The sequence below is a fragment of the Spinacia oleracea genome, chromosome 6 (assembly GCF_020520425.1).
Source record: "Spinacia oleracea cultivar Varoflay chromosome 6, BTI_SOV_V1, whole genome shotgun sequence".
NCBI lineage: Eukaryota > Viridiplantae > Streptophyta > Magnoliopsida > Caryophyllales > Amaranthaceae > Spinacia > Spinacia oleracea.
In genome coordinates this window covers 5,776,744-5,800,401 of record NC_079492.1, presented here as the reverse complement: position 1 = coordinate 5,800,401, position 23,658 = coordinate 5,776,744, and the positions used below count along the sequence as shown (strand labels likewise).

The 23,658-nt window shown below is 42.5% G+C and overlaps 4 protein-coding genes across 7 annotated transcripts; 3 read left to right on the top strand and 1 right to left on the bottom strand.

Annotated features, from left to right (window-relative positions):
• The first annotated feature begins 696 nt into the window (after positions 1 to 696).
• Positions 697 to 5,471, top strand: LOC130464168 (uncharacterized). Of its 3 annotated transcripts, none has more exons than XM_056833617.1 (3): positions 697 to 1,498; positions 2,283 to 2,714; positions 5,035 to 5,471. In XM_056833617.1, the coding sequence occupies exons 1-2, from the start codon at positions 1,339 to 1,341 to the stop codon at positions 2,708 to 2,710; spliced, it is 588 nt and encodes a 195-aa protein (XP_056689595.1). In that variant the 5' UTR covers positions 697 to 1,338; the 3' UTR covers positions 2,711 to 2,714; positions 5,035 to 5,471. The 3 variants fall into 3 exon arrangements, with proteins under 3 accessions (XP_056689595.1, XP_056689596.1, XP_056689594.1); XM_056833618.1 differs by having other exon boundaries at positions 2,283 to 2,719; XM_056833616.1 differs by having other exon boundaries at positions 2,283 to 5,471.
• On the bottom strand, positions 3,653 to 5,125 carry LOC110778033 (uncharacterized). Its single transcript, XM_021982593.2, has one exon. It carries the CDS (start codon positions 5,123 to 5,125, stop codon positions 3,653 to 3,655), a length of 1,473 nt encoding a protein of 490 aa, XP_021838285.2.
• A 2,433-nt stretch (positions 5,472 to 7,904) lies between the features above and the next one.
• On the top strand, positions 7,905 to 10,409 carry LOC130462886 (uncharacterized). The gene has a single exon (XM_056831857.1). It carries the CDS (start codon positions 7,905 to 7,907, stop codon positions 10,407 to 10,409), a length of 2,505 nt encoding a protein of 834 aa, XP_056687835.1.
• An 8,668-nt stretch (positions 10,410 to 19,077) lies between these two features.
• Positions 19,078 to 23,297, top strand: LOC110778039 (mediator of RNA polymerase II transcription subunit 21). Of its 2 annotated transcripts, XM_021982600.2 has the most exons (6): positions 19,078 to 19,227; positions 20,047 to 20,211; positions 20,345 to 20,649; positions 21,836 to 21,913; positions 21,994 to 22,045; positions 22,949 to 23,297. In XM_021982600.2, the coding sequence occupies exons 3-6, from the start codon at positions 20,350 to 20,352 to the stop codon at positions 23,023 to 23,025; spliced, it is 507 nt and encodes a 168-aa protein (XP_021838292.1). In that variant the 5' UTR covers positions 19,078 to 19,227; positions 20,047 to 20,211; positions 20,345 to 20,349; the 3' UTR covers positions 23,026 to 23,297. The 2 variants fall into 2 exon arrangements, with proteins under 2 accessions (XP_021838292.1, XP_056689288.1); XM_056833310.1 differs by lacking the exon at positions 20,047 to 20,211 and having other exon boundaries at positions 19,147 to 19,227.
• The last annotated feature ends 361 nt before the right edge of the window (positions 23,298 to 23,658 follow it).

Sequence of the window (23,658 nt, the reverse complement as noted above, 5' to 3'; positions counted from 1 at the left end):
GTTCCAGTGCATAAAAATAGTCAAACCGTCAGGCCGTCTTTCCTAAAAGTTTGTAATCATTATTTCCAAGGCAAAATCTTAACGACAAAACAAATAAATACACATCCCTCTTTTAATTATCACACCCAAAAGTCGTAAATTATAATTTGGAGAATTGGAGTATATATATAACCATTCTATAAACCTATCATTCTACCCTTCAAAAAAAAACCCTATCATTCTATGTGTTCATCATTCATGTTGACATATGCGTTGCATATTTAGAAGTACTCACCGTATAAGATGCACGTTCCATATCATGTATGCCGATCCAAACATTTGCTACTAATCACTAAACTCATAAATTTTAGAAAAAAAATATTTCTTTCTCTAAGCTCATACTTAAAATTAAGGATTGTGAAATTAGTAAAATATAATTTTGTTTGTATATATTCCTAATAAAGAGAGGTTGAAAATCTAGTTTTTTTTGTTGTGGTTGGGCCATTGGTGTGGGTGAAAGGGTTGTCAAAACGGTCTATGATCGATTACTGATTGGGTCTAACTGGTTTAGATATATCCGATAATTTATACTTCCTCCGTCTTTAATTAGTCGCAACGTTTTCCTTATATGGACGCTTCTTATTACTTGCAACGTTTCTATTTTTAGTAAACTTTTTCATACAAAATACCAAAACTGCCCTTACTAAATACTCCTAACTTCCATCATTAAATTTAATACTTATCCTTTCATTTAATTAACCCACCCACCTAACAAATTAAGTGCTCCTTCAATTCCCCCCTTTCACGTGAGTTTACTCACACTCCCACCTTCTCATTTCTAGAAACCTCTCACAAGTCACAACTCATCTCTCTCTCTCTCTCTCCAACTCCCCCAAAAATCACGATGAAGAACCCTAGTTTTTTCCTCCTCTCAATCGATCAAATTTTCGTTGTGCATGTAATTTTTTTTGGTGAATAAATCAAATTCAACTTCAAAAATCTACACGTGATCTTTAAATTACTCGATTTCTGGGTTTTGATCTTCAAATTTCTGGGTTTGATCTTCAAATTTCTGGGTTTTGATCTACAAATTTCTCGGTTTTTATCTTAAAATTTCAGGGTTTCTGGGTTTTGATCTTAAAATTTCTGGTTTTTGATATTCAAATTTCTGGGTTTGATCGATTTCTGGGTTTTGATCTTTAAATTTCAGGGTTTTTATCTCCAAATTTCTGGGTTTCTGGGTTATGATCTTACAATTTTTGGGTTTGGATCTTCAAATTTCTGGGTTTGGATCTTCAAATTTCTGGGTTTTTTCTTTTACACGACTTCAATCATAATTTGCTTGATCTTGGATCGATTATGTCTTCATCGGAAGAAAATACGCGTCGGGGTAAGATCCTAAGTAGGTGGGTAAGGAGATCAGAAAGGGCCAAGAGATCGAGAAATTGGAAGGCTGAACCAGATTCTACATCATCTTCTGAAGAATCTGACGAGTTCATCCCTAACACAGACGATGAAGGTGAGTGCAAAAATGCAATTACGTTCTTAACTATTCTTAACCTTGATTTTACTTTTGGGGGCATATTGATCATTGGTTTCGAAGATTTGTGGTTTGTGTCATCAACAAACCTGATGACCTAATTCTAAAATATCAATATTGTTAGGTGGGTTTTGGGGGGCATATTGATCTGGCAACTTTGTTTTATAATTCCTGTCTTGATTGGTACCCTTGCATTTCTTTCCTGCATTTTTTATAACTCCTGTCTTGATTGTTACCCTTGCATTTGTTTCCTGCATTTTAGAACACCAGTGCTCTTATAATCATAGCTTCTCTTTTATTTGGCTCTCTTTGTTGCATTTATTTTAATCAAGATCGACAATTTAATCGAAGAATCAATCAAATTGTGCTGTGATTTTCTGCCAATTCTGGGACAAGTTCAAAAGAAATTATAATTAACCAGCATTGCTTACATTCAAATTTTAATTTTTTTTGGGGTTTATGAGTGGGTGTGGATCAGATTTTGGACGTAGGACCGGGTTTTGATCTGAATGTCGTAGATTATGCTCTTTATTTGATTCTTATTGTCATTGAAATGGTTGATCTGGTAATTTATTCTCTCTCTTCTTCTCATATTCTGATCTGTTTGTCAATCTCTTCTTTGTTTATATTTTTAAATCTTGATTTTAAGATTCAGGAATTAATATAATTTACAAATAATATTAGGTTGTCTATTTTTACAATGATTGTTAGTATACAATGATCAAGCAATGCAACACTGTCTAAGATGTTTCATGGCTTTCAGGTCAAGATCAGCCTGACCCGGAAATCGATCCAGACGGCTATTGCAAGTATTTGAAAGGGAAGTTGCGTGCTTACAACAACCCCGCTCAGGGACTAAGGTCTTCAAAGAAGGTGGAACCTAAATCCACCACCTCTACAACAATCCAACAACAACCATCACCTGCTTGGCCAATGAGGCCAATGAGGCTTCCGTTTTTCTATTGCACGCCTCCCGTCGTTTTATTTAAGGGTACAATGCCAACTTCCCCTCCACAAGATTCTCTAATGAATGATGAAAATTTAGTTGCGCCAGAGATGCCTAATCATATAATCTGGTCTGCTGATCGATCACGTGAAAGGAACCCCAAATTTGGAGTGAGTAATCTTGATAGCCCCTCACCTTCACCTCCACCGGATAATTATGATTCGGATGAGACTCGGTCTACTTGATCTGGTATTGTGAGCGCTTCAAATCCAGCTAAGTCAGACTTTCTAACCCACTCTACAATTAATCATTGTTATTGGGTATTATGTTGCCTTGTGTTGTTTCTTGTTGGTTGGGTTGCCTGTTTGGTTGATGCTGGTTGGGTTGTGTTGTTGGTTTGGTTGCCTGTTGGTTCGATGCTGGTTGGGTATTATGTTGCCTTGTGTTGTTTGTTGTTGTTTCTTGTTGGTTGGTGTTGCTGGTTGGCCTGCTGGTTGGGTATTATGTTGCCTCCTGTTGTGTTTCTTGTTGGGTTGATGTTGCTGCTGCCTGTTGTTAGTTGCCTGTTGTCAGTTGCCTGTTGTTAGTTGCCTGTTGTTAGTTGCCTGTTGTTAGTTGCCTGTTGTCAGTTGCCTGTTGTCAGTTGCCTGTTGTTAGTTGTCTGAGTCACAAGGAGGTTAAATGATGAAACAAAATTAAAAAATTCAATGGATGTTTGAGGGATCAAGGTGCTTGCTACCAAATTGGTGCACCTATTTCTAAATTGTGTGATCGTCACATGAGTTAGATTGGTGTTCCCAATTTACGTGAGGCAACACTTCTGTTATGCTCACATCCATTATGTAATGCTCAATGATGGAATCCTGAGAGCTTTGTTATTAAACATAAGTGTCGATCATAAATACGAATAACATGAAATCAGCAATGCCTAATAAGGTGCTCCATTCCATTCATTTGCCATCTAGTTTTTTACAAAAGTAGTTGGATTTACATTCATTTACCAACTGGTTTACCTCTAATTTCATCACAAAAACTAAAAGTTTTCTACATCTTCACAAAATGTCAATGTCTTCAAATTAATTACAAATATTCTTTGATCTTCACAAAATGTTTTTGCATAAACGTTGAATCTTCACAAAAAGTTGTTCTTCTTCACTCCGGGTTTGTCCAAAAAGTTTCTTTCTTCTTCAATTGGTAGGCCCCCTTGCTAAAATCTTCCTGCTTTCTTCTATCAGCTCTTCTGGAACCTCCACTTGAGTTGGGAGAATACCCAACCTGTCCATTGCATGCTTTTTGTTATGGGGGTTTTTGTATTTATTTGACCCTTCAACTTTCAGTATCTCCAACATGCAATATTGAAGATGTAGCCAATTGTAGTTCACGAGTCTTGGTTCATAAGCTTGAAAAGCATCTTCCACTGATTTTAAAAGTTCCTTTGTATCCTTAGGAAAGGCCTTGTATTGTAGTGATTGAATAGCTCTGAAAAACCCCAAGTCTAACACATTCAAATCTGGGCTTTGTGCTGGTTGGCATGTTAATCTGATTTTAAAACCGTTTTTAGTAGCTGCTGCTCTAAATTCGGCATCATCGACACTTATGTGTGGCTTAGCATTATCTTGTTGAATCCATATCTCCTTGCATGCATTAGCAGGCCATTTGGCCATGATTGCTGGCAGCACTTCTTCAATGAGTTTTGCTCTGATAACCTCCCTAGTGATACTTACAATCGCCTTTGTTTCTGGTGTGCCCCTGTCTCTGTTTTTTGAGCTTCTTTGTGCTTCGACAGTGTAAGTGAAAGGAAACATACCAATCTTCCCATCCCACAATATTTCTCCATTTGTTCCTAGGATAGGTCTGGCTACGCAACCCATGAACATCATCTTTGGTATGTAGTTTTTGTTTTGGCATGCTCTATAAGGTTCGTCTTCCCATGGAAAAAGATAAAACTTCTGACTTTTTTGACTCATGTAAAACCATTTCTCATCAATGTGAATTACATTGTACATTGCTGAAAATTTAGGTGGTGTGTTCACATTTCTAGGAATAATTTGCCTCAAAACATGTGCAATTCTAGCTATCTTGTGAGTAGGTGTGACAGAAGGTTTAAGGCTGCTGCTACATGCTCGTATTTTCCCTGATTTAATTAGTTTATAAACTGTTGATGGATGAATGTCAAGTGCATCTGCTATTTTTCTGATTGTGGTTCTTTTTTCTACCGGTATAGCATGTAGTCGATCTAAGTCCCAATCCTTACACTTCCTTCCCACCTTACCAGGTTTCTGCCCCTTCACATCTATCGTTTCCCCCCTTCTAATTTGTATTTTTGCTTTTGACCAATACCTCCAAACAGTGGTTCTGTAAACATTAAACTCTAGAGCAATTTCAATTTGTGCACGTGGAGGTATTTTTAATTCATCATTTGCAAGCAAAAGAAGTTTGTCAATCATGTGTTTTCTTTGGAAATCGGTTAATTCACGTGATTGTGTTGTTCTACCCCCTAAGTTACGAATAGGTATTTGATTATCATTATTTAAAACTGCTGAATTTTCTACCTTTTCATCATTTTCAGATTCATCATCAGAATACCATACCTCCATGTCCGGATCAAACTCGAGTAGTTCCTCAAGTTCAAGAAGTTCCTCAACCGAATAATCGTCCATTTGTTGCTGTTGATGTTGTTGCCGGTTCGTGCCTGCCTTTTGGTGTTCTGCGCTGTGCTTCCTCGTGACCAGAATTTTGCCCGAAAGTGATGTGTGTGCAAGTGGAAGATTACATTTAAGTGTTGGTTTGAAGAATTGTGTTTTTTAGATGTGTACTGTTATCTGAAAAATGAGGCTTTTGCTTGTTTTTATAGTTGAATTTTTTTTGTACTTGCTGTTAAAATATTGGAGGGAAATTTGAACTGTTTTCAGCCTCCAAATTTGGTGAAATTCAGAAAAGGGTTGTAGTTGTTGTTAACATTTTGGAGGGAACTTTTGGAGGGAACTTTACCAACAATTTCAGAAATTTATTCTCTCTTATTTTCACGTGATCACATGGGATTATGGTCCCCACTTATAAATTTCAGAAAATAATGGTCCACATCTTTTATTTTAATGTAATCAAATATTATCTCTCTCTCTCTCTCTCTTATTTTAAGTAATCACATGGGCATTATGGGAAGAAACCCCACCTCAACTTTCTCATTAAATTCCGTGCCATTTCTCAACGTTGCGACTAATTAAAGACGGAGGAAGTATATTTTTTTTTTCAGACGACATATCGGATAATGTTTTGGGCGAAGCAAAAAGTGCGCGTATAAGGTGTACAATAAATTTATTGTACACCAAGATAACTTTTATGCAGTTTTTTATAACTTTAACCTAGTTTTTGTAACTTTTATATTATTAAAAAAATATTGATAGATAAAGATTTTAAAAGGTTAAATGATTAATTTTATACATTAGCAGTGATTTTGAAGAAATAATTTTTATTTAAATGAATAAATTTATCACTAAAAAATACGGAGTAGATAACTTTTACATATATAAAAGTAGAGTTAAGATAAAGAATGGGGTCTCACCTTTGCGATTTTTCACCGTTAAGGACCTAAAGCTTTTTTTTCCACCGTTTAGGACCTGTAAAGCATATTCCGGCCAAAATCAAATAATAATTCTGAAAGTTTAGTCCCCATGGTTAAAAGGTTAGTCCCCATAGTTAAAAGATTAGTCCTTTACACGTGTCAACGTATCATTTACGGTGCAATAAACAAGAAGCCAATTAAATCCTTACACGTGTCACAACAAATGGGTGAAAAAAATAAAATGACTGAACTAAAAGGAGGGACTCGCTTGGTTGTGCCATTTGGTTTATGTTGGATGTGCTACTGTAATTCTTGGTTGTGCCATTTGATTTGTTTACTCTTTTTGGAATCTGGTAAAAATCAGATTGGATGTGCCTTTGTTGTTTAAGATTGTCTTTGTTATTATTCATGTAATACTCCGTAGTCCGTAGTAAACAAGAAACGAAACTGTATTAGGAGGATTCAGAACTAAGATAAGCTTTAGTTACCTTTTCTTGTTTAATGAGGTATCTAAAGTTTTATTCATGGTTTTATCTTTTTTTTCTTCTTTTACTAGTTTCATTGGATATCGATCAACAGGGTAAGTTTATTGGCCGAACTATTGTCTTTAAGGTTATAAAGTAGGTTTATGATGTTCAAAAACTTACCCTGTTGATATCCAGAAACCTACAAAAACAACGGTCATTTTATGGACATTTTAATTCAAGGTAAAATTTCAGATTTTAATTATATGCTTTAAATTACTTTTTTTTTAAAAAAAAAAATATGCTATGGTTAAAGGTGAGTTAAAGGCGAGTTAACTCGCCGGAAAGTGAAGTTAAGGTCCCAAATGGTGAAAAAATAAGGTGCAGGTCCCAAAGGGTAAAAAAAACTCAAAAGGTGAGTCCCCAAACATTAGCTTAACTCTATAAAAGTAACTTTTAAACATTTTGAGTAAACTTTTACTCCGATGTACAATATTTATTGTACACCACTTGTAAACAAGAATTTGTGTGGGCGAAGTTAATGAACAAAATGTGAAAATTTCATTTTCGAGTCCTGTACGGGTAGCCCTACCGGTATGCCGGTAGGACAACCCATAACAGCTGTAACATAGACATACTCACAAGAAGCACCAAAGGTGCAGTCGGCATCCAGGGTTTACAAACCCAGTCGGCAGTTCTCTGACATCATCTGCCTATCAGAGCCGAAAGGGAGGATCCGGAACCAACGGGTAATAACCCGGGTCCTCCGTACAAATAACCCGTCTATATATACGGACCCCCATCAATGCCAAAGGTACGCAATTCCAATCCAATCATTCTTATGAGCATTTATTACAGAGCTATCAGCATAATCTGACTTAAGCATCGGAGGGGTAATTCTCGGATCACCCCCGAGACTAGTTAACGGCTTCACTGCGCAGGATCCAGTCAGCAACCTCAGTCGGGAGTCAGTCATCCTTTTCCTGTTCCGAGTCCGCTGCCGGAACAATTGGCGCTAGAAGGAGGGGACCCCCACTTGTAAGCAGAACCCACAGCCAGGCAAAACAAAAAAAAAAAAAAAAAAAAAAAGAAAAAAGAAATCAATCATAATCATCACCCTTGAAAATGGAGAGTACGCAGTCAGATTCGTATAAGAGAAGCAAAAAGCAGGCCTCGAAAGCAACCCCACAGAGTACGCAGACGACAAAAACAACAACCCCATTGAAACCCACGCTATTCTCGGCAGAACCAATAATAACACCCGTCAATGACCAACCCACCCCCCAGCTAGGGAGCCAGTCGGTCGTCAGCAAAACTACGACTGCAGCAACACCCTTGCATGTTCTGGGATACTCAGTCGAGGACGACGACTCAGAAGGAGAGCCCAAAAGCCCAGCCCAGGACGATACGCAAATGCCGTCTGAACTCGCCGGTCAGTTCTCGGAGGAACAGTTGGCTACAGCAAGAGCGGTGATGGCCGCGTTGTCGGCCTTGAAGCCAGCAAGAAAGGCAAACATAGAACCTGTACCCAGGACAGTCATACACCAGACTGCAGAAACACCAGTCGGCGAAAAACGGAAGAGATTGCCGATAAGAAACCTATTCGGAGAACAGATCCTAGTGCAACAAGAACAACACCCAAATACAAACCAGGCGATTGCTCTGCGCAGTCGGCCGGAACCCATGGTCATCGAAGAGACAAGAGAAGCACCCCAGAGATACGCGTCGCGCCGTTACACCATCCAACCTGCAAACTCCCCCCTGTGCGCGGACATTCTGGAGGAACCAATGGAGAAATTGAAGTTCCCACTCTGCAAGTACGACGGATCCACAGATCCGGAGGTCCACTGCAACACATTTGAGCAACATATGATGTTGTATACAGATTCCGACGCCATGTGGTGCAAGATATTTCCCTCAACGCTGCTGGGAGTGGCATCCGGCTGGTATAAGGGACTACCAAAGGGGTCGGTATATAATTACCGACAGTTAGAAACAGAGTTCATGCTACGGTTCATCAGCCGGCAGCAGAGAAAGAAAACGTCGGGAGAGCTGATGGCAGTCACCCAGAGAAGCGGAGAATCCTTAAGAGATTACCTCACCAGATTCAACAACGAGTCCACCAGCATACCAAACTTGCAGCAAGAGATAGCTGTGGTGGCCCTGATGAGAGGAATGAACCACTGCGAGTTCAAAAAATACTTGGGAAGAAAATCCTTCACCGATTTGGGAAGCGCACTGATAAAGGCCCACGAATACATCAAAAGCGACGAGCTGATGACAATCCCAAATCACTATCAGTCGGCACAGACCAGAAATGCCGCACCAAGGCCGGTTCAGCCGGCGCAGCAGAATCAGAACAGGGGGTTCAGAAAGGATGAACAGAGGAAAGACCCAAGAGGGAGGGATTACCAGAAACAATCAACCAGCATATACCCCACATTCCACGAATACACTCCATTGAACGCCCCAAGAGCCGCAATTTACAATGTCAACAAGAACAAAAACTGGAAGAGGCCTCCACCAATGAGCGACAAACCCCGACCACAGTCGAAGTACTGCGCATTCCATGATGACTGTGGACACTATACGGAAAACTGCAGAGATTTGAAGGATAACATCGAGGATATGATCAGGAGAGGCTATCTGACACAATATAAAGCCCGACAGAACAACAACAACCAACAGAATAGCAATTGGCAAAGCAATAACACAAACAACAGATTACCATCCACCCAAACACCGCTCCGAATAGAGCAGAAAGCACCAGAAACCAGTCGGAATGGGGAGGCTAGAAACAGTGGCCAGAAGGGGCCGACAGTATGGGTCATATCTGGAGGACCGTGCCATGGAGGAACAATCAGTGGAGCCGGCAGAAGTCTGGGCGAACACCGCCACCTGGTAAACTACCACAACACCATAAAATGGTCGGCAACCCAAGTCATGCCAAATATTTCATTCACCCCAGACGACTGTCGCGGAATTATATACCCTCACGACGATCCACTGGTTTTGGGCCTCGAAATAGCAAACTTCCCAGTGAAACGAATATTGGTGGATGGAGGGAGTTCAGCGAACATTATCTTTTGGGAAGCCTTCGTTCAGCTGAAAATAGACGAGACAGAACTCACACGAGTCAACTATCCTGTGATAGGATTCTCCGGAGCCACAGTCTTCCCGGAAGGTAGCATCAGGCTACCAGTGCAGATTGGAGAAGGTAGAGCCGCAAGGGACCTAATGGTAGACTTCTTAGTAATCAAAGTGCCTGCTGCATACAACGTAATAGTGGGCCGGCCATTCATCCACGATGCACAAGCAGTGGTATCAACATACCATCTAACTATGATATACATGTCTAACTTTGAGAAGGCTGAAAGAATCCGAGGCAGTCAAGATTCAGCAAGATCATGCTACTTGACGGCATTAAAAACACCAGGCCGACTGACCCCATCCAGGAATATAGCGAGAGAGGCAGCAACGAAAAGACCGGCAAAGGGTCAAGCCCCAAGATTGGGGGGCGAGTCATCTCTTTTGCCCAAGAAGGAGAAAAGGCAGAAAATGGAGTCACCCACAATCGAAAGCATCGAAAAGGGGACTTCTCTACCTAGGGTAGAGGCCGGAGGAAGGTCAGAAGAAGTCGAGCTGGTAGAAGGAGAAACTGGCAGAACAGTAAAATTAGGAACCGACATTGACCCCCAGTTGCGGGTAAACATGATCGGTCTGTTGAGAGAACATGCGGATGTGTTCGCATTTTCCGCAGACGAAATGCCCGGTATAAGCTCGGAGGTAATCGAGCACCGACTGAATGTCGACAGAGCAGTCAGGCCGGTAAAGCAAAAGAAAAGAAACTTCTCAACAGAAAAAAAATCAAGCAATACAGGAAGAGGTAGAAAAGTTGTTGGCAGCAGGATTTATTGAACCATGCGACTACCCAGAGTGGTTGGCCAACGTCGTAATGGTTAAGAAGTCAAACGGCTCGTGGAGAATGTGCGTAGATTTCACAAACCTTAATAGAGCATGCCCAAAAGACTGCTACCCACTGCCAAGAATCGACAGGCTAGTCGACTCCACATCTGGCCACGCGCTGCTCAGTTTCCTTGACGCATTCTCCGGGTACCACCAAGTCAGCCTCGCAAAGGCCGACAGGAAAAAAGCAGCATTCATCACTGAGGGGGGAGTATTCTGTTACAAGGCTATGCCGTTTGGGTTAAAGAACGCTGGGGCAACGTACCAAAAACTGGTCGACAGAGTGTTCGCAAACCAAAAAGGCCGCAACATTGAAGTATACGTCGACGACTCCATAGTGAAAAGCAAATTGGAGACCGATCATTTAGATGACCTCAGGGAAACGTTTGAAACTCTGCGCCGTTACCAAATGAAACTAAACCCCAAGAAATGTGTGTTCGGAGTGAAATCGGGGAAATTCTTGGGTTTCCTTGTCAGCGAGAGAGGCATAGACGCAAACCCAGATAAGGTAGAAGCGATACTCAGTCTGCCTCAACCAAAAAGCATCAAAGATGTACAAAGGCTGACAGGAAGAATGGCGGCTCTGACAAGATTTGTTAGCAAATCAGCCGACAGGTCGATTCCATTTTTTAACACTCTTAAGCAGAACGGAAAATTCCGGTGGGGGGAAACCGAGGAAAGGGCCTTCGAGAAGGTAAAAGAACATCTTCGTGCTTTACCGACGATAGCCAGGCCGGAAGAGGGCGACAAGCTACAATTATATGTGTCCGCTTCAGCCCAAACCGTTGCTGCCGTACTAATCAGTGAAAAAGACAAAGTCCAGCAGCCGATATACTTTGTCAGCCACATTTTGAATCCGGCAGAAGCAAGATACTCGCTGATAGAGAAAGTGGCCTATGCAGTCCTGATAGCCGCCAGAAAGCTCATACCATATTTTGACGCACATACCATACAAATTCTGACGAACTTTCCACTAGAGAAGGCTTTGCAAAAAATGGATACAGCCGGCAGACTGTTGCGATGGGCAATAGAGCTGTCGGAGTACGATCTTGAGTTTCACCCGCGCAATGCAATAAAAGCACAAGCTTTGGCTGACTTCGTAGTTGAAGCATCCTATCAAGAAGAGGAAACCAAAGCAGAATCCTGGAAAGTATCAGTAGACGGTTCAGCCGCTCAGTCGGGAGCGGGAGCCGGCGTTGTCATGATCTCTCCGACAGGAGATAAGTTCGAATACGCAATCAGATTCACTTTCGCAGCTTCGAACAACGAAGCAGAATATGAAGCAGCCATTGCAGGGGTACAGCTATGCTTGTTGGCAGATGCCAAGAGGATAGTAATGACAACGGATTCTCAGTTGGTGGCAAATCAGTTTTCGGGAGAGTATGAAACAAAAGAGCCGTCAATGCGGCGGTATCAAGAAAAACTGAAGACGCTGACAGCGAAATTAGAAGCTTTTGACATCGAATTGGTCCCCAAAGCGTTGAACACTGCCGCAGACAGCCTAGCAAAACTGGCCAGTTCGAAAACAATCGAGCTCAGTCGATCAGTAATGATAGAAATCATGCACAGAAGGAGTACGGAGGAAAAAGGAAAGGAAATAATGGTCATCACGGCAAACAAAGAGTGGTACGATGATATCTGGGCGTACAAGACGACTGGAGTTCTCCCGGCCGATATCAGGGAGGCAAAGAAAATCAAAAAAGACATCTGCTGGTACGATGTATCAGGGGCAAATCTATAAAAGAGCCTTCAGCCTCCCCCTGCTGCGGTGTTTGACGGCATACGAATCCGCAAGGTTAATCGAAGAAATGCATGAAGGAATATGCGGAAACCATGTAGGAGGAAAAACACTTGCTTTGATCTGCCAAAGACAAGGTTACTACTGGCCAACCATGCTGGAGGACGCACAGAGCTACGTCAAGAAATGCGAAAAATGCCAGCTATTTGCCCCAGTAATACGTATGCCAGCAAACGACTTGATGCCCATTTTGAATCCAATCCCATTCGCCCAGTGGGGAATGGATATCGTGGGACCCTTCACAACAGCCTCAGGAGGCAGGAAGTTCTTGATTGTTGCCGTCGATTACTTCACAAAATGGATTGAGGCCGAGCCGGTAGCAAAAATAACAGCCAACCAGGTACGGAAGTTCATCTGGAAAAACATCATAACAAGATTTGGAATACCGACAGCAATAGTATTCGACCACGGATGCCAGTTCGACTGCGAACCTATACGAGCATTCTTGACAGACTACCGGATCAAATTCGCATATGCCTCAGTCTGCCACCCGCAGAGCAACGGACAAGCCGAGGCTGCAAACAAACAAATACTCGTAGCCCTTAAGAAAAAGTTGGATGAGTTCAAGGGCAAGTGGGCAGACATAGTCCCAGAGGTTCTATGGGGTAACAGAACGACGGTTAAAGAAGCAACAGGAGAGAGTCCTTTCAAACTGTGTTTCGGATCAGAAGCAGTCATACCGGCTGAAGTAGCACTACCCACCTTTCGCATCCAGCATTATGAAGAACAGGGAAACGACAGCTTACTCAGACACTAGCTTGATTTCCTACCAGAGGTCAGACTGCAGGCGGAAATTAGGTCGGCCGCATACAAAAACAGAATGAGCAGGGCCTACAACAAGCGAGTAAAACATCGGAAGCTGGAGGTAGGCGACCTTGTACTCCGCCGGACGGCAGCAACCGGCAAAGCTCAAAAACAAGGAAAACTGACTGCAAATTGGGAAGGGCCCTACCAGATATGGGAAGAAGTGGTAGCTGGATCATACAGACTAATGGAGATGAATGGAACACCGCTGAAGAACTCATGGAACGCAGATACTTTAAGAAAATTCCATGTGTGAAGTTGTATGAAAACATGATGTAGTAGGGCCGACAGTGCCATATTTTGAAATCTAATATATGAGCTACAACTATATTCCAGGTAAACTATACGGCATAAACAAAACGAAATAAAAGGTTGAGCACATTGGCTCAGTCAGCAATGTTGCAAGATACGACAAAACGAAATAAAAGGTTGAGCACATTGGCTCAGTCAGCAATGTTGCAAGATACGACAAAGCGAAATAAAAGGTTGAGCACATTGGCTCAGTCAGCAATGTTGCAAGATACGACAAAACGAAATAAAAGGTTGAGCACATTGGCTCAGTCAGCAATGTTGCAAGATACGACAAAACGAAATAAAAGGTTGAGCACATTGGCTCAGTCAGCAATGTTGCAAGATACGACAAAACGACATAAAAGGTTGAGCACATTGGCTCAGTCAGCAATGTTGCAAGATACAACAAAACGAAATCAAAGGTTGAGCACATTGGCTCAGTCAGCAAAGATTACCATACGGTAAAAGTTAAAATCTAAATTTGAGCACATTGGCTCAGGCAGCAATGATGCAAGATACGGTAAAAATTAAAATCTAAGGGTGAGCACATTGGCTCAGTCAGCAACGAGGCAAAATACGACATAAGCATATGCAAGGGTTGAACACATTGGCCCAGTCGACAAGAGGAAAGATGCAATATATAATAAAATCAAAGGCAAAACGACGCCATTACGTGACAAATTGAATAAAAACAAACGGATAATCCATCAAGTGCATCACATAGGTTTTAAACAAATACAGGGACGACAGCCACCACCCAAAAATAACTAAATGCGGAGTGAGTAGCTGCTAAAAGGCACAAACATACGCCTCAGACGGCGCAGCCAAGACGACAATAACGTTCTTGAAACAGTTAACACACGGCAAAAGACAAAGTGCCACAAACAGCTAAAAGGTACCAAAAAAGGAAATTGTTTATAAGTTACATCCGCTAAATGATATTCAAAAGCTACCAACAGACATTAACAAGTATGAGGCCGGAAAAAACTGTTGGAAGAACCACAGGAAGAGCCTGGTGATGACTGCCAAGACCGTCAAGCTGAGTAGTCTGCATCACTCCAGTAAGCAGACTCGGGAATCTCCCTGTCGGGCAGAAGGCGAGGGTCAGCATTCTGAATGACGATGTCTGGGAAGGTCTGGGTCTCCATGCCAGTCGGATCAATATGGCCACCCTCTTCATAGGATCCCTCCACCTTACCCCAGGCATCCTCAGTCAGCGTCAAGGCTTTGACGGCACAACGATGAGCTGCAGTCCACCCACCATTGTAGCGCCCCTTCATCTCCTCGCAGTAGAAGTCAGACTTCATAAATTTCTGCACAGCCTTCAGCGCCACAGCCTTGCGATCATCCTTAGCAGCTTTCTCAGCATCTTGGGCCGCCTGCAGCGCCGCATCCAGCTTGATCTGCAGCTCAGCCGTCTTCTGCTCTTCGGCCGTCAACTTGGCTGGAAGAAGCTCTAGTTCAGCCTTCCTATTGCCTGCGGCAATAACATCCAGCTCAAGTCTCGCAATCTCCTTCCGGCAGTCACCTTCAGTCCTGACCGATTCAGCAAGGTCCGTCTGAAGCTTCTCTTTCTCAGCTTGCGATCGTTTTAAACGACGCTGATAGCTCCGATAGCACTCCACAAGCTCGGTAGCAGATTGCGTCACCTGAGGAAAGTAAAATCGCTCAGAGCCGAAAATAAAAGCAAGTATAAAAAACAAGCAAGTCAAAGAGGGAAGTAAAATACCGAGTACAGGTCATGCATCAACTGTGCAGCCGGCGTCTCAATCTCCTGGGGCGTACCGTCGGCGGGTGTAACAACTTGGCGCAGAGACCGGTAGCCCAGTGTACCTCCGTCTTTAGGACGGTAAAAAAGGATAGACTCACCCCTCAGAACATCATTCTGCGGCTGCCAGTGCTCTTCAGCATGACCGGGAGCAGCGGCTAGACCGGCAAGAATATCCGGAGATAGCAACAGTTTTGTCCTCGATGAACCCCCCAGAACGAACTATAACCCCATACTTAGAGGCCGAGCTGGCAGACCGGTTCATGGAAGGGCTATGCCTCGACACAGGCACAGGATGGATCGGATCGCTAATCAAATCGCTCAACACCTGCTTCCGGTTCAATTTGGACAAAAGGTCAGCATCCAAAATCTCAACCGACTGAGCAGGTTGTTCAGCAATCTTCTTTCCAGCGCCAGATGTCTGCAAGGGCTTCTCGACGCTGGCGTAGACGTCTTTCACCTTCTCCTGCGCTGTCTTCGCAGCGTCATTTTTTGACCGTTTGGGAGAACTGGCCTTCGCCTGGCTGGAAGACCTCTTCCGAGTAGCATGTCCCCCCCGACCGGTAGGAAGAGAAGCAAACCTGCCAGTAGTCATTTCGTCTTGGGCTGAGGATGTAGCCTGGTCAGCTGCCGGAACCTTTGTTCGAACAACGCGAGGAACAACACCTCGGTCCACAACGGCAGAAGGAGTCACAAAGCTGGCTGACCGACCACGACAAGCTTTCGCGCAGAAAGTAGAAACAGTGTAATATTTCTCAGCAGGACCCGCCGGACACTGTTCAGCAACCCTCCAATTCTTGTCAAGGCCGAGTGAAGCCTTGTTTAAAAGATGGTGCCCTAAGAAAAATAATATAAATAAATAAATAAATGAACGAGGAAGTCAGAAATTTTTTTTAACAAACGCAACACGACACAACAGAGATCCAAGAAATATAAACAAATACAGCAGATAATGAGTGCAGGCAAACAACTGCATTTACCAAGGGGATGTGTAGGTGCAAGACCGACTGCGCCCAAAGCGGCAGGACTAAGAATATAACCGGCAGGAGGAAGCCAAAAAGCCGGCAAGGTTTTAGGCTTAGACAGCCCAACGTCAACATAGTCAACCAGCAGCCTGTCGTACGCACGTTGCTCTCGGGGCCCAAGGTCGGCTTGGTCAAATTGTTCCATCCTAGGTTTAGGCTGGTAGAATGTACGCCGAAGGGGGTAATCTTCGGGAACAGCCATGAAATAGAAGTGGTCCTTCCAGTCCTTGCAGCTGGAGAGCCGGGGGCTCACAGTGTGACGCTGACTCTTGGTAAAGATCGTCCACCAGCCGGTATCTTTCCCATCACGCTTCAGCCAGTGCAGTTTTTTTGAAAAGGTTGAGGGTCAAGGGCCACTGTTTGAATGAAAATAACCAAGTGTACGCAACCAGATTGCGAATAACTATGGGCGATAATTGAACGAGGCCGACATTCCAGGCCCGCAGAACCTTCTCAATGAACGGGTGCAAGGGAAAGCGCAACCCATAGTCGAACATCTTCGTGTATACAACAACATGACCTACGGGACAGTCGGCCACCGTTTGCTCTTCTTTCGGCACAGTCAACTTGTAGCCCTCAGGTAAACCCAAAAAGCGACCACCAACCTCAGAATGCCGGTTGGCAACGGCCTCTTTTACAAAGTCACTATCTATCTCAGTGGTGAGGGCAGCAGAATCATTATGGGGAGGGGCCGGAACCAAGAACGCGGCAGCCTCACCTTCGAAATTCACATCGGCGTCCAAGGCCTCTTCTTCAAACACTTGCTGCAAAATCGCAGCATCCTCCTCATCTTCATCAGAGTCGGCAATGGGCGGCGCCCTTAGCCCGGGAGACCCAGACTCGGAAGACTCCAGTATGGAGTCGCCAGGGGTGGAAGGCACATCACCACTAACGGCGGCATCAACCTCACCCGCATCATGGACGGCAGGATCCTTCCCGGCCCGTCGATTACTTGTAGACGGTTCGGCGTCTGACGGCATGACCCTAGAAACATATATATTGCCGATGTTAGTACCGTACTCCCCAAGCCCAGAGCCGCCAGGCTGAGTAAATTCCCGATAATCCCGCAAATGGTACCTAACCGAAATCGGATCTACGTCTAATATCGGCTCCCCAGCCGGCACGTTATGCTCATTCGGCCTAAGCTCTCTCTCCATTCGTGCCCGCAGGCCATGTAGCTGTTGTGAGCGAGTAAACTGAGCCGCAGTCATGGGTATAAAAGGGCCGGTAACAGGATTCCCACCCATAAACTCCGCAAAAGGAGGTGGCGTGTTCGATTTTACCCCCCACCCAGCATTCTTAGCATTACTACCGGCCGTATTCCCGTCCATATTTAGTTCTATACCAGAATCGCTACTTGTGTCTGACAGATCTATCACGTTACTAACCCCAACCCTACCAGTCATGTTTTGGCTACCCCCACTCAAAACGCATGCAAGCAAAGAACATAAACACCCGACAAAAAGAGAAAGTAAGACCAGAAACCGTACCTAATTCTGGAAATTCACTCTCAAACAGCTGCAAAGTCCCTCAAACAACCCAACTGAAAGAGCAACACGAGAAAATCAGACAGCCAAACCTTAACAAAACAGCAGACAACCTAAAAAAAACCAGACTAAGTTCAAAACTTACCAAGAGAGACAACCAAACCCCAACGGAAAAGTACGGCAGGAAGAAACGGACAAAAATTAAGAGGAAAAACAAGAGAGAGAAAGAGAGCAAATCGGCAGCGCGAAAATTGGCAAAGGAAAATAAGAAAGAGCAGAAATGAAGAAAAAAAAAAGAAGAAACGGTTATTTAAAAGAACGAAAGGAAGTTGAAACGACAAGAAGCAGATCTGGGCGGTTGAAAATATCACAACTCCCCACACTTGCCGGATGGCCGACACGTGTCCAAAACACTTTTCAAAATCTCCCGCCACGCGCATAAAGAAAAATGAACCGTCACCACGTGTCAGTCAAGGGGGCTAGTCAGCCTAAAAAGTCAAGGGGGCTAGTCAGCCTAATAAAGTCAAGGGGGCTAGTCAGCCTAATAAAGTCAAGGGGGCTAGTCAGCCTAGAAACTCAAGGGGACTAGTCATTCAAAGAAATCAAGGATAACAGTCAGCCAAGAGAATCAAACACAAACATGGGCAGCCGGCATACAAAAAACCTTCCACTTAAAGCAATCAATCCTTGTCCTAATGGGGGCTAGTCGTGACATCAGAACAAGTATTGAGCTAAAAACCGCACTGTAAAACAACCATCTACAGAACAATCACACCCGTGGGGTGTTGATCGTCCCCGAGGGGGCTAGTTGTATAGGGGGCTTACCCCAGCTTTCGCTTTTTTCTTTTTATCAGAGCAACTACAGACCGTAAAAACCAGCTGTAGTCACTCTGAGGGGGCTAGTTGTACGGGTAGCCCTACCGGTATGCCGGTAGGACAACCCATAACAGCTGTAACATAGACATACTCACAAGAAGCACCAAAGGTGCAGTCGGCATCCAGGGTTTACAAACCCAGTCGGCAGTTCTCTGACATCATCTGCCTATCAGAGCCGAAAGGGAGGATCCGGAACCAACGGGTAATAACCCGGGTCCTCCGTACAAATAACCCGTCTATATATACGGACCCCCATCAATGCCAAAGGTACGCAATTCCAATCCAATCATTCTTATGAGCATTTATTACAGAGCTATCAGCATAATCTGACTTAAGCATCGGAGGGGTAATTCTCGGATCACCCCCGAGGCTAGTTAACGGCTTCACTGTGCAGGATCCAGTCAGCAACCTCAGTCGGGAGTCAGTCATCCTTTTCCTGTTCCGAGTCCGCTGCCGGAACAAGTCCAATTAATTTTTGTCGGATGTCGGTCGGACCGATTGAGTCGGGTAACCCATTATATTCCACGTGGCTACGTGGGGTAGGTCAAACAAACATTATACGGATTATTTTATTTATCGGGGTCAAACGAAGTAACGAACCCTATAAATAAGACTTTCACGGCTTCACCAATCCAGACTTCATTTTATCGGCCCTTACATTCATCTAAGCTAAACTAACAGCAAAGCTTCCTCTCTTCAGTCGTTTCCCCAGTTCACAGTGGTAAGATCCATTTCTCATTTCTGATTAATTTGTTGAATGTTTTTTTTATCATTTTGTTTCGATTTTTAGCTATTATTTCATCAATCGATTGATCAATTTGTAATTTTTATTTAGCATACAGTTTATTGATTATTTTCTTGTTTTAAACCCGAATTTCGCGATTGTGTTACGAGTTTGGTGATCTTTACTTCAGATTTTCTGGTGGATTCTCTTCTGGTTATGTTTGATTATGTTTTTGTTTCATTATGTTGATGTATTCCTGCAAAATGTGTGTCTTCTTATTTGGTGATTACGATGTTTGTACAATATATCTGCGCTTTAGGGTTAAACTCTTCTGATTTAAGTGAGTGTTTGACCAAAATCCAGTGTCGTAGTAGTGGATTTAAGGGAGTGTTTGACCAAAATCCAGTGTCTAACGGGTGTCGTAGCAGTGGTCAGTGGATTATCGTTATTGATTTAATTGAGTGTTTGATTTACTTCAGATGCAAAATTAGGGTTAGGTTTTTCGAAATTTATCTGAAAATATGGCAGTGGGATAGTTCACTCATACATACAATTGATTATTGTTTGGATGGTTGATTGGTTTATTGATTATTTTCTTGTTTTAAACCCGAATTTCGCGATTGTGTTATGAGTTTGGTGATCTTTACTGCAGATTTTCTGGTCGATTCTCTTTTGATTATGCTTTTGTTCCATTATGTTGAAGTATTCCTGCAAAATTTGTGTCTTTGTATACATTTTTGTTGTCTTTTCGAGATAATTTGGTTTAGCTTAGTTTATTTTGTGATTATGATGTTTGTACAATATATCCTAACACAGTGCAAGTCAAAATAAGATCCTCAAGAGAAGTTGACCATTTTGGCAAAAGAAATTGCTGGAAAGCTCTGCATTTCTTCACTCAGCTCTTCAGCTTTCCCTTCCGATTTCCTTCTCTCAAATTCAAGGAAATTGTTCAAATTTGCGACAAAATCCCCCAGTATTCGAGTAAGCAATCTCAATCTCTCACATTTCCCTATTTTCCTTTCCTGTTAATTTTGTGCGAATTAAATTTGATTTCTCATCTGAATTTGGACTAGCTTTTCACTAATTTTCTTCAATTTCCATTGAATTGATTAAGGAAAAATGGATATAATATCGCAACTGCAAGAACAAGTTAATTTAGTAGCATCACTTGCATTCAATACTTTCGGAACCCTTCAAAGAGATGCTCCTCCTGTTCGTCTCTCTCCTAATTACCCTGAACCTCCTAATTCTAACCCTAACCCTAATCCTAATTCTGACCCCAATTCAAATAATTCGAATCCTAATCCTACACAACAAGGTCAACAGCAGCAGCAGCAGCAGCAGCAGCCGGATGCTACTGCCAATTTTGCCGATGAACCCAAAACAGCTAGTGCTGCTCTTGTTAAGGCTGCCAAGCAGGTAATTTTTCTGGGTTTTTGTTTTTTTGTTCAACTCTTTTTTGGGTATTTCTCAATTAAATTTTCTTTGTTTATTAGTGAAGTGTATGTGCAAGTTTAGAATTGATTGTCTTCACCTGAAATGTTGCCTTTTGGTTGATGAAATTTGAACTGTATTCAATGGATTTGTGCCCATTTTAAGCTCATTATTTTGATGTTTATGTATTTTTGTTGAGTATGGTATTCAAGTTTGGATTTATCGATGATTACAACTTAAAGATGTGGGAATAGGCATACAATTCACTACATCATGCTACTTCTGCTGACATGGTTCACTTGGTAGAAGTAGAGTGCAACTGCTTGGCTTGATGGTTTGAGTGAGATATATGGCAAACAAGCTCTTTATGTCACGCTGATCGTATCAGTGATTGTGTTTGTAAAACCATATGGCTTTGATTCGCCTTCGTAGAGGTTAAACTGTGAAGAAAATATTCTATTTAACGGGTCTTGTTCGGCTTGGCATCTCTCTCAACGGCGACCCTTTGTAGTTTGTGGAAAGAGGAAGTCATGGGTGTGATTTTCATTTAGAGCTTTGAGCAAATGAAGTACAAAATTAGGCAGCCCTACAAAGAAGAAACTTTCACCAGCATTACTTCCAAATTTGAATAGGTATAAAAAGTCAGGAATAACAAAGTTTAGAACACCGGGTTTCCACTATAAACAGGCCATACCAATGTGGAGTTCTTCCTCTTTTCGTTTCCTCTTGTTCCCTGATTCTTTTATGATGAAAATGATGATTTCCAATCAGGTCTAAATTATTCCCCCTTTTCTACTGAATAGTTCTATAGAGGTTTAGGGCATTTTCTCAAGATTTGATGGCTTTTTGAGTTTCCAATCAATCTTTACCTTGGGTATTTGTTAAAGTGCAATGTGCCGTGGACTCATGGGAGTTTCCACAGAGTATATACTTCAGTATATTTTAGTTCTTGATTTTTACTAAATGGGACAGTTGTGAACATGTGACTCCTAGTTCTTCAGATCAGTTGCAGATATGACAAAACTTGTCTTTTTATTCTCGTGTAGTTGTAAATTTGAGATTTTTATAACCCCATCAACTACCCCGTTGCTCTGCCAGAACAATTTTCTCTTCTGCTTTTTCAATTGACTTGTGTCAACACTCATTTCTTATCTAACTTGCTCTTTTACAGTTTGATGCCTTGGTCAATGCCCTGCCACTAGTCGAGGGTGGTGAAGAGGCCCAATTGAAAAGAATCGCTGATCTTCAGGTATCGTAGTAGCTGATTTTCTGCGAAATGTTCAAGCAATATAGAGCCTGCTAAAGCAGTCTTTCTTGTGTATTTACCAGGCAGAAAATGATGCTGTTGGACAAGAATTGCAGAAGCAACTGGAAGCTGCTGGTAATTCCTTGCTCTTTAGTTTTTTATTCAGACTAATTTTCAACTTATGCATTGTCTAGTGTCTACTCCTTCCTTGAAATTTTGCCTCCGTGAAACAAATCTCCTGTCATAAATTGTACTTGTCCCTGATCCTAAGGATAATTGGATTTTCATCTTCTGTAGTTTAGTTTCCTACTTGAACCAGGTGACATTCTTGACAATGCTCTAGTGTACCTAAAGATGGCTGTGGGCCGGCCCGAGGCCCGAAGTTGTGGGCCACATTTTTTTTGGGAAAAAGCACGGCAAGGCACGCTAAATTTTTAGTAAAATTAGGCTTAGGCATGACGGCCTGGCCCAACACCCCATGGACCCGAGCCCTGTTTTGAACTTGACAGGCCCGATGCAGAATGGGCTTGGCATGGGCGCGACTCGTTTAGTTCCACTGCACGTGGGCTTATCCTGGCCCGGCCCATGACCATCTTTATGTGTACCACCCTGTCCCTAGATTTTCACACAGCTGTTGTTGCAGTTAATACAACCGTAACTCTGTAAGCACAATTTAAACTTCGCTTCAAGCTATCTAGGAAGGGTATAGCAGCGTCATAAAAATTTGCAATTCTGTATATATGCCTTCTCATCAAATTTTCAAATGAGGATTTGGATCAGTTTGCTTACTCCTTGATACACGAGGCTGACTTATTTATTTGTGTGTCACTGTATCATATGTGTTAATTCATAGTATTTACTAATTACTAGTGTATCTCGTGAGTAATTACCGAGGTAACTGTCAGTGTATTAGGACTTACTACTAGTACTTAAAATCGAAGGATGCTCTGGTTTCGTTAGGGGTTTTCTGAAATTCCTGATGGTACTTTTGTACATGATACACAGTTTTTGCTCATTTTCTTCTTTCTTGTTTCCCAGATAAAGAATTAAAGCAAGTCCAGGAATTGTTCAGCCAAGCGTCTGATAATTGCTTAAATATGAAGAAACCATATTGAAGATTTACTGTTTCAGAGTTTTGCTCGAACAAAGAGATTTTGCAGGATACGTCTCTCGTCTCTGTATAGTTAATTGGTTGCCCCTAAATATTGCGCAGTTGATAGTTGAATGTTGTAGAATGAGCTATGTATGGCGAAAACATTTTATTTAGTACACACCGGAGTTTGGTTTCAGAAAACTCAAATGTGTCAGGTAACAAAACTGCTTAATGATGTGTTTGTATGGTAGTTACTGGTAAAATCAATTCAGATGATAGTGATTAGTGTTTCTACATGCTGATTGCTGAAAGATGTTAGGCTCCAAAGGATGGCAGGCGTGGCAGGCGTAAAGGGGTGGCAATTCGGGTCAATGGGTCAGGTTCGGGTTTGGTTTCGGGTCGATTTCGTGTTGTGTAAAAAATATCAGAAATATTGTAAAACTTAATATTACTACAGAATATGATAAATGGGTCAAATATGGTCGATCGATTTCAGGTCATTCGGGTTCGATTTAGGTCGGGTTCGAGTTTCTCTCAGTAACTTTAGGTCAGATTATCGGGTTGGGTCATGGATTGCCAACCTTGGTAAGATGATCCTTCCCCCACTACTGATTTGATCAGTAAGTGAGCTTGATGGATTTGAGATCGCTCCACT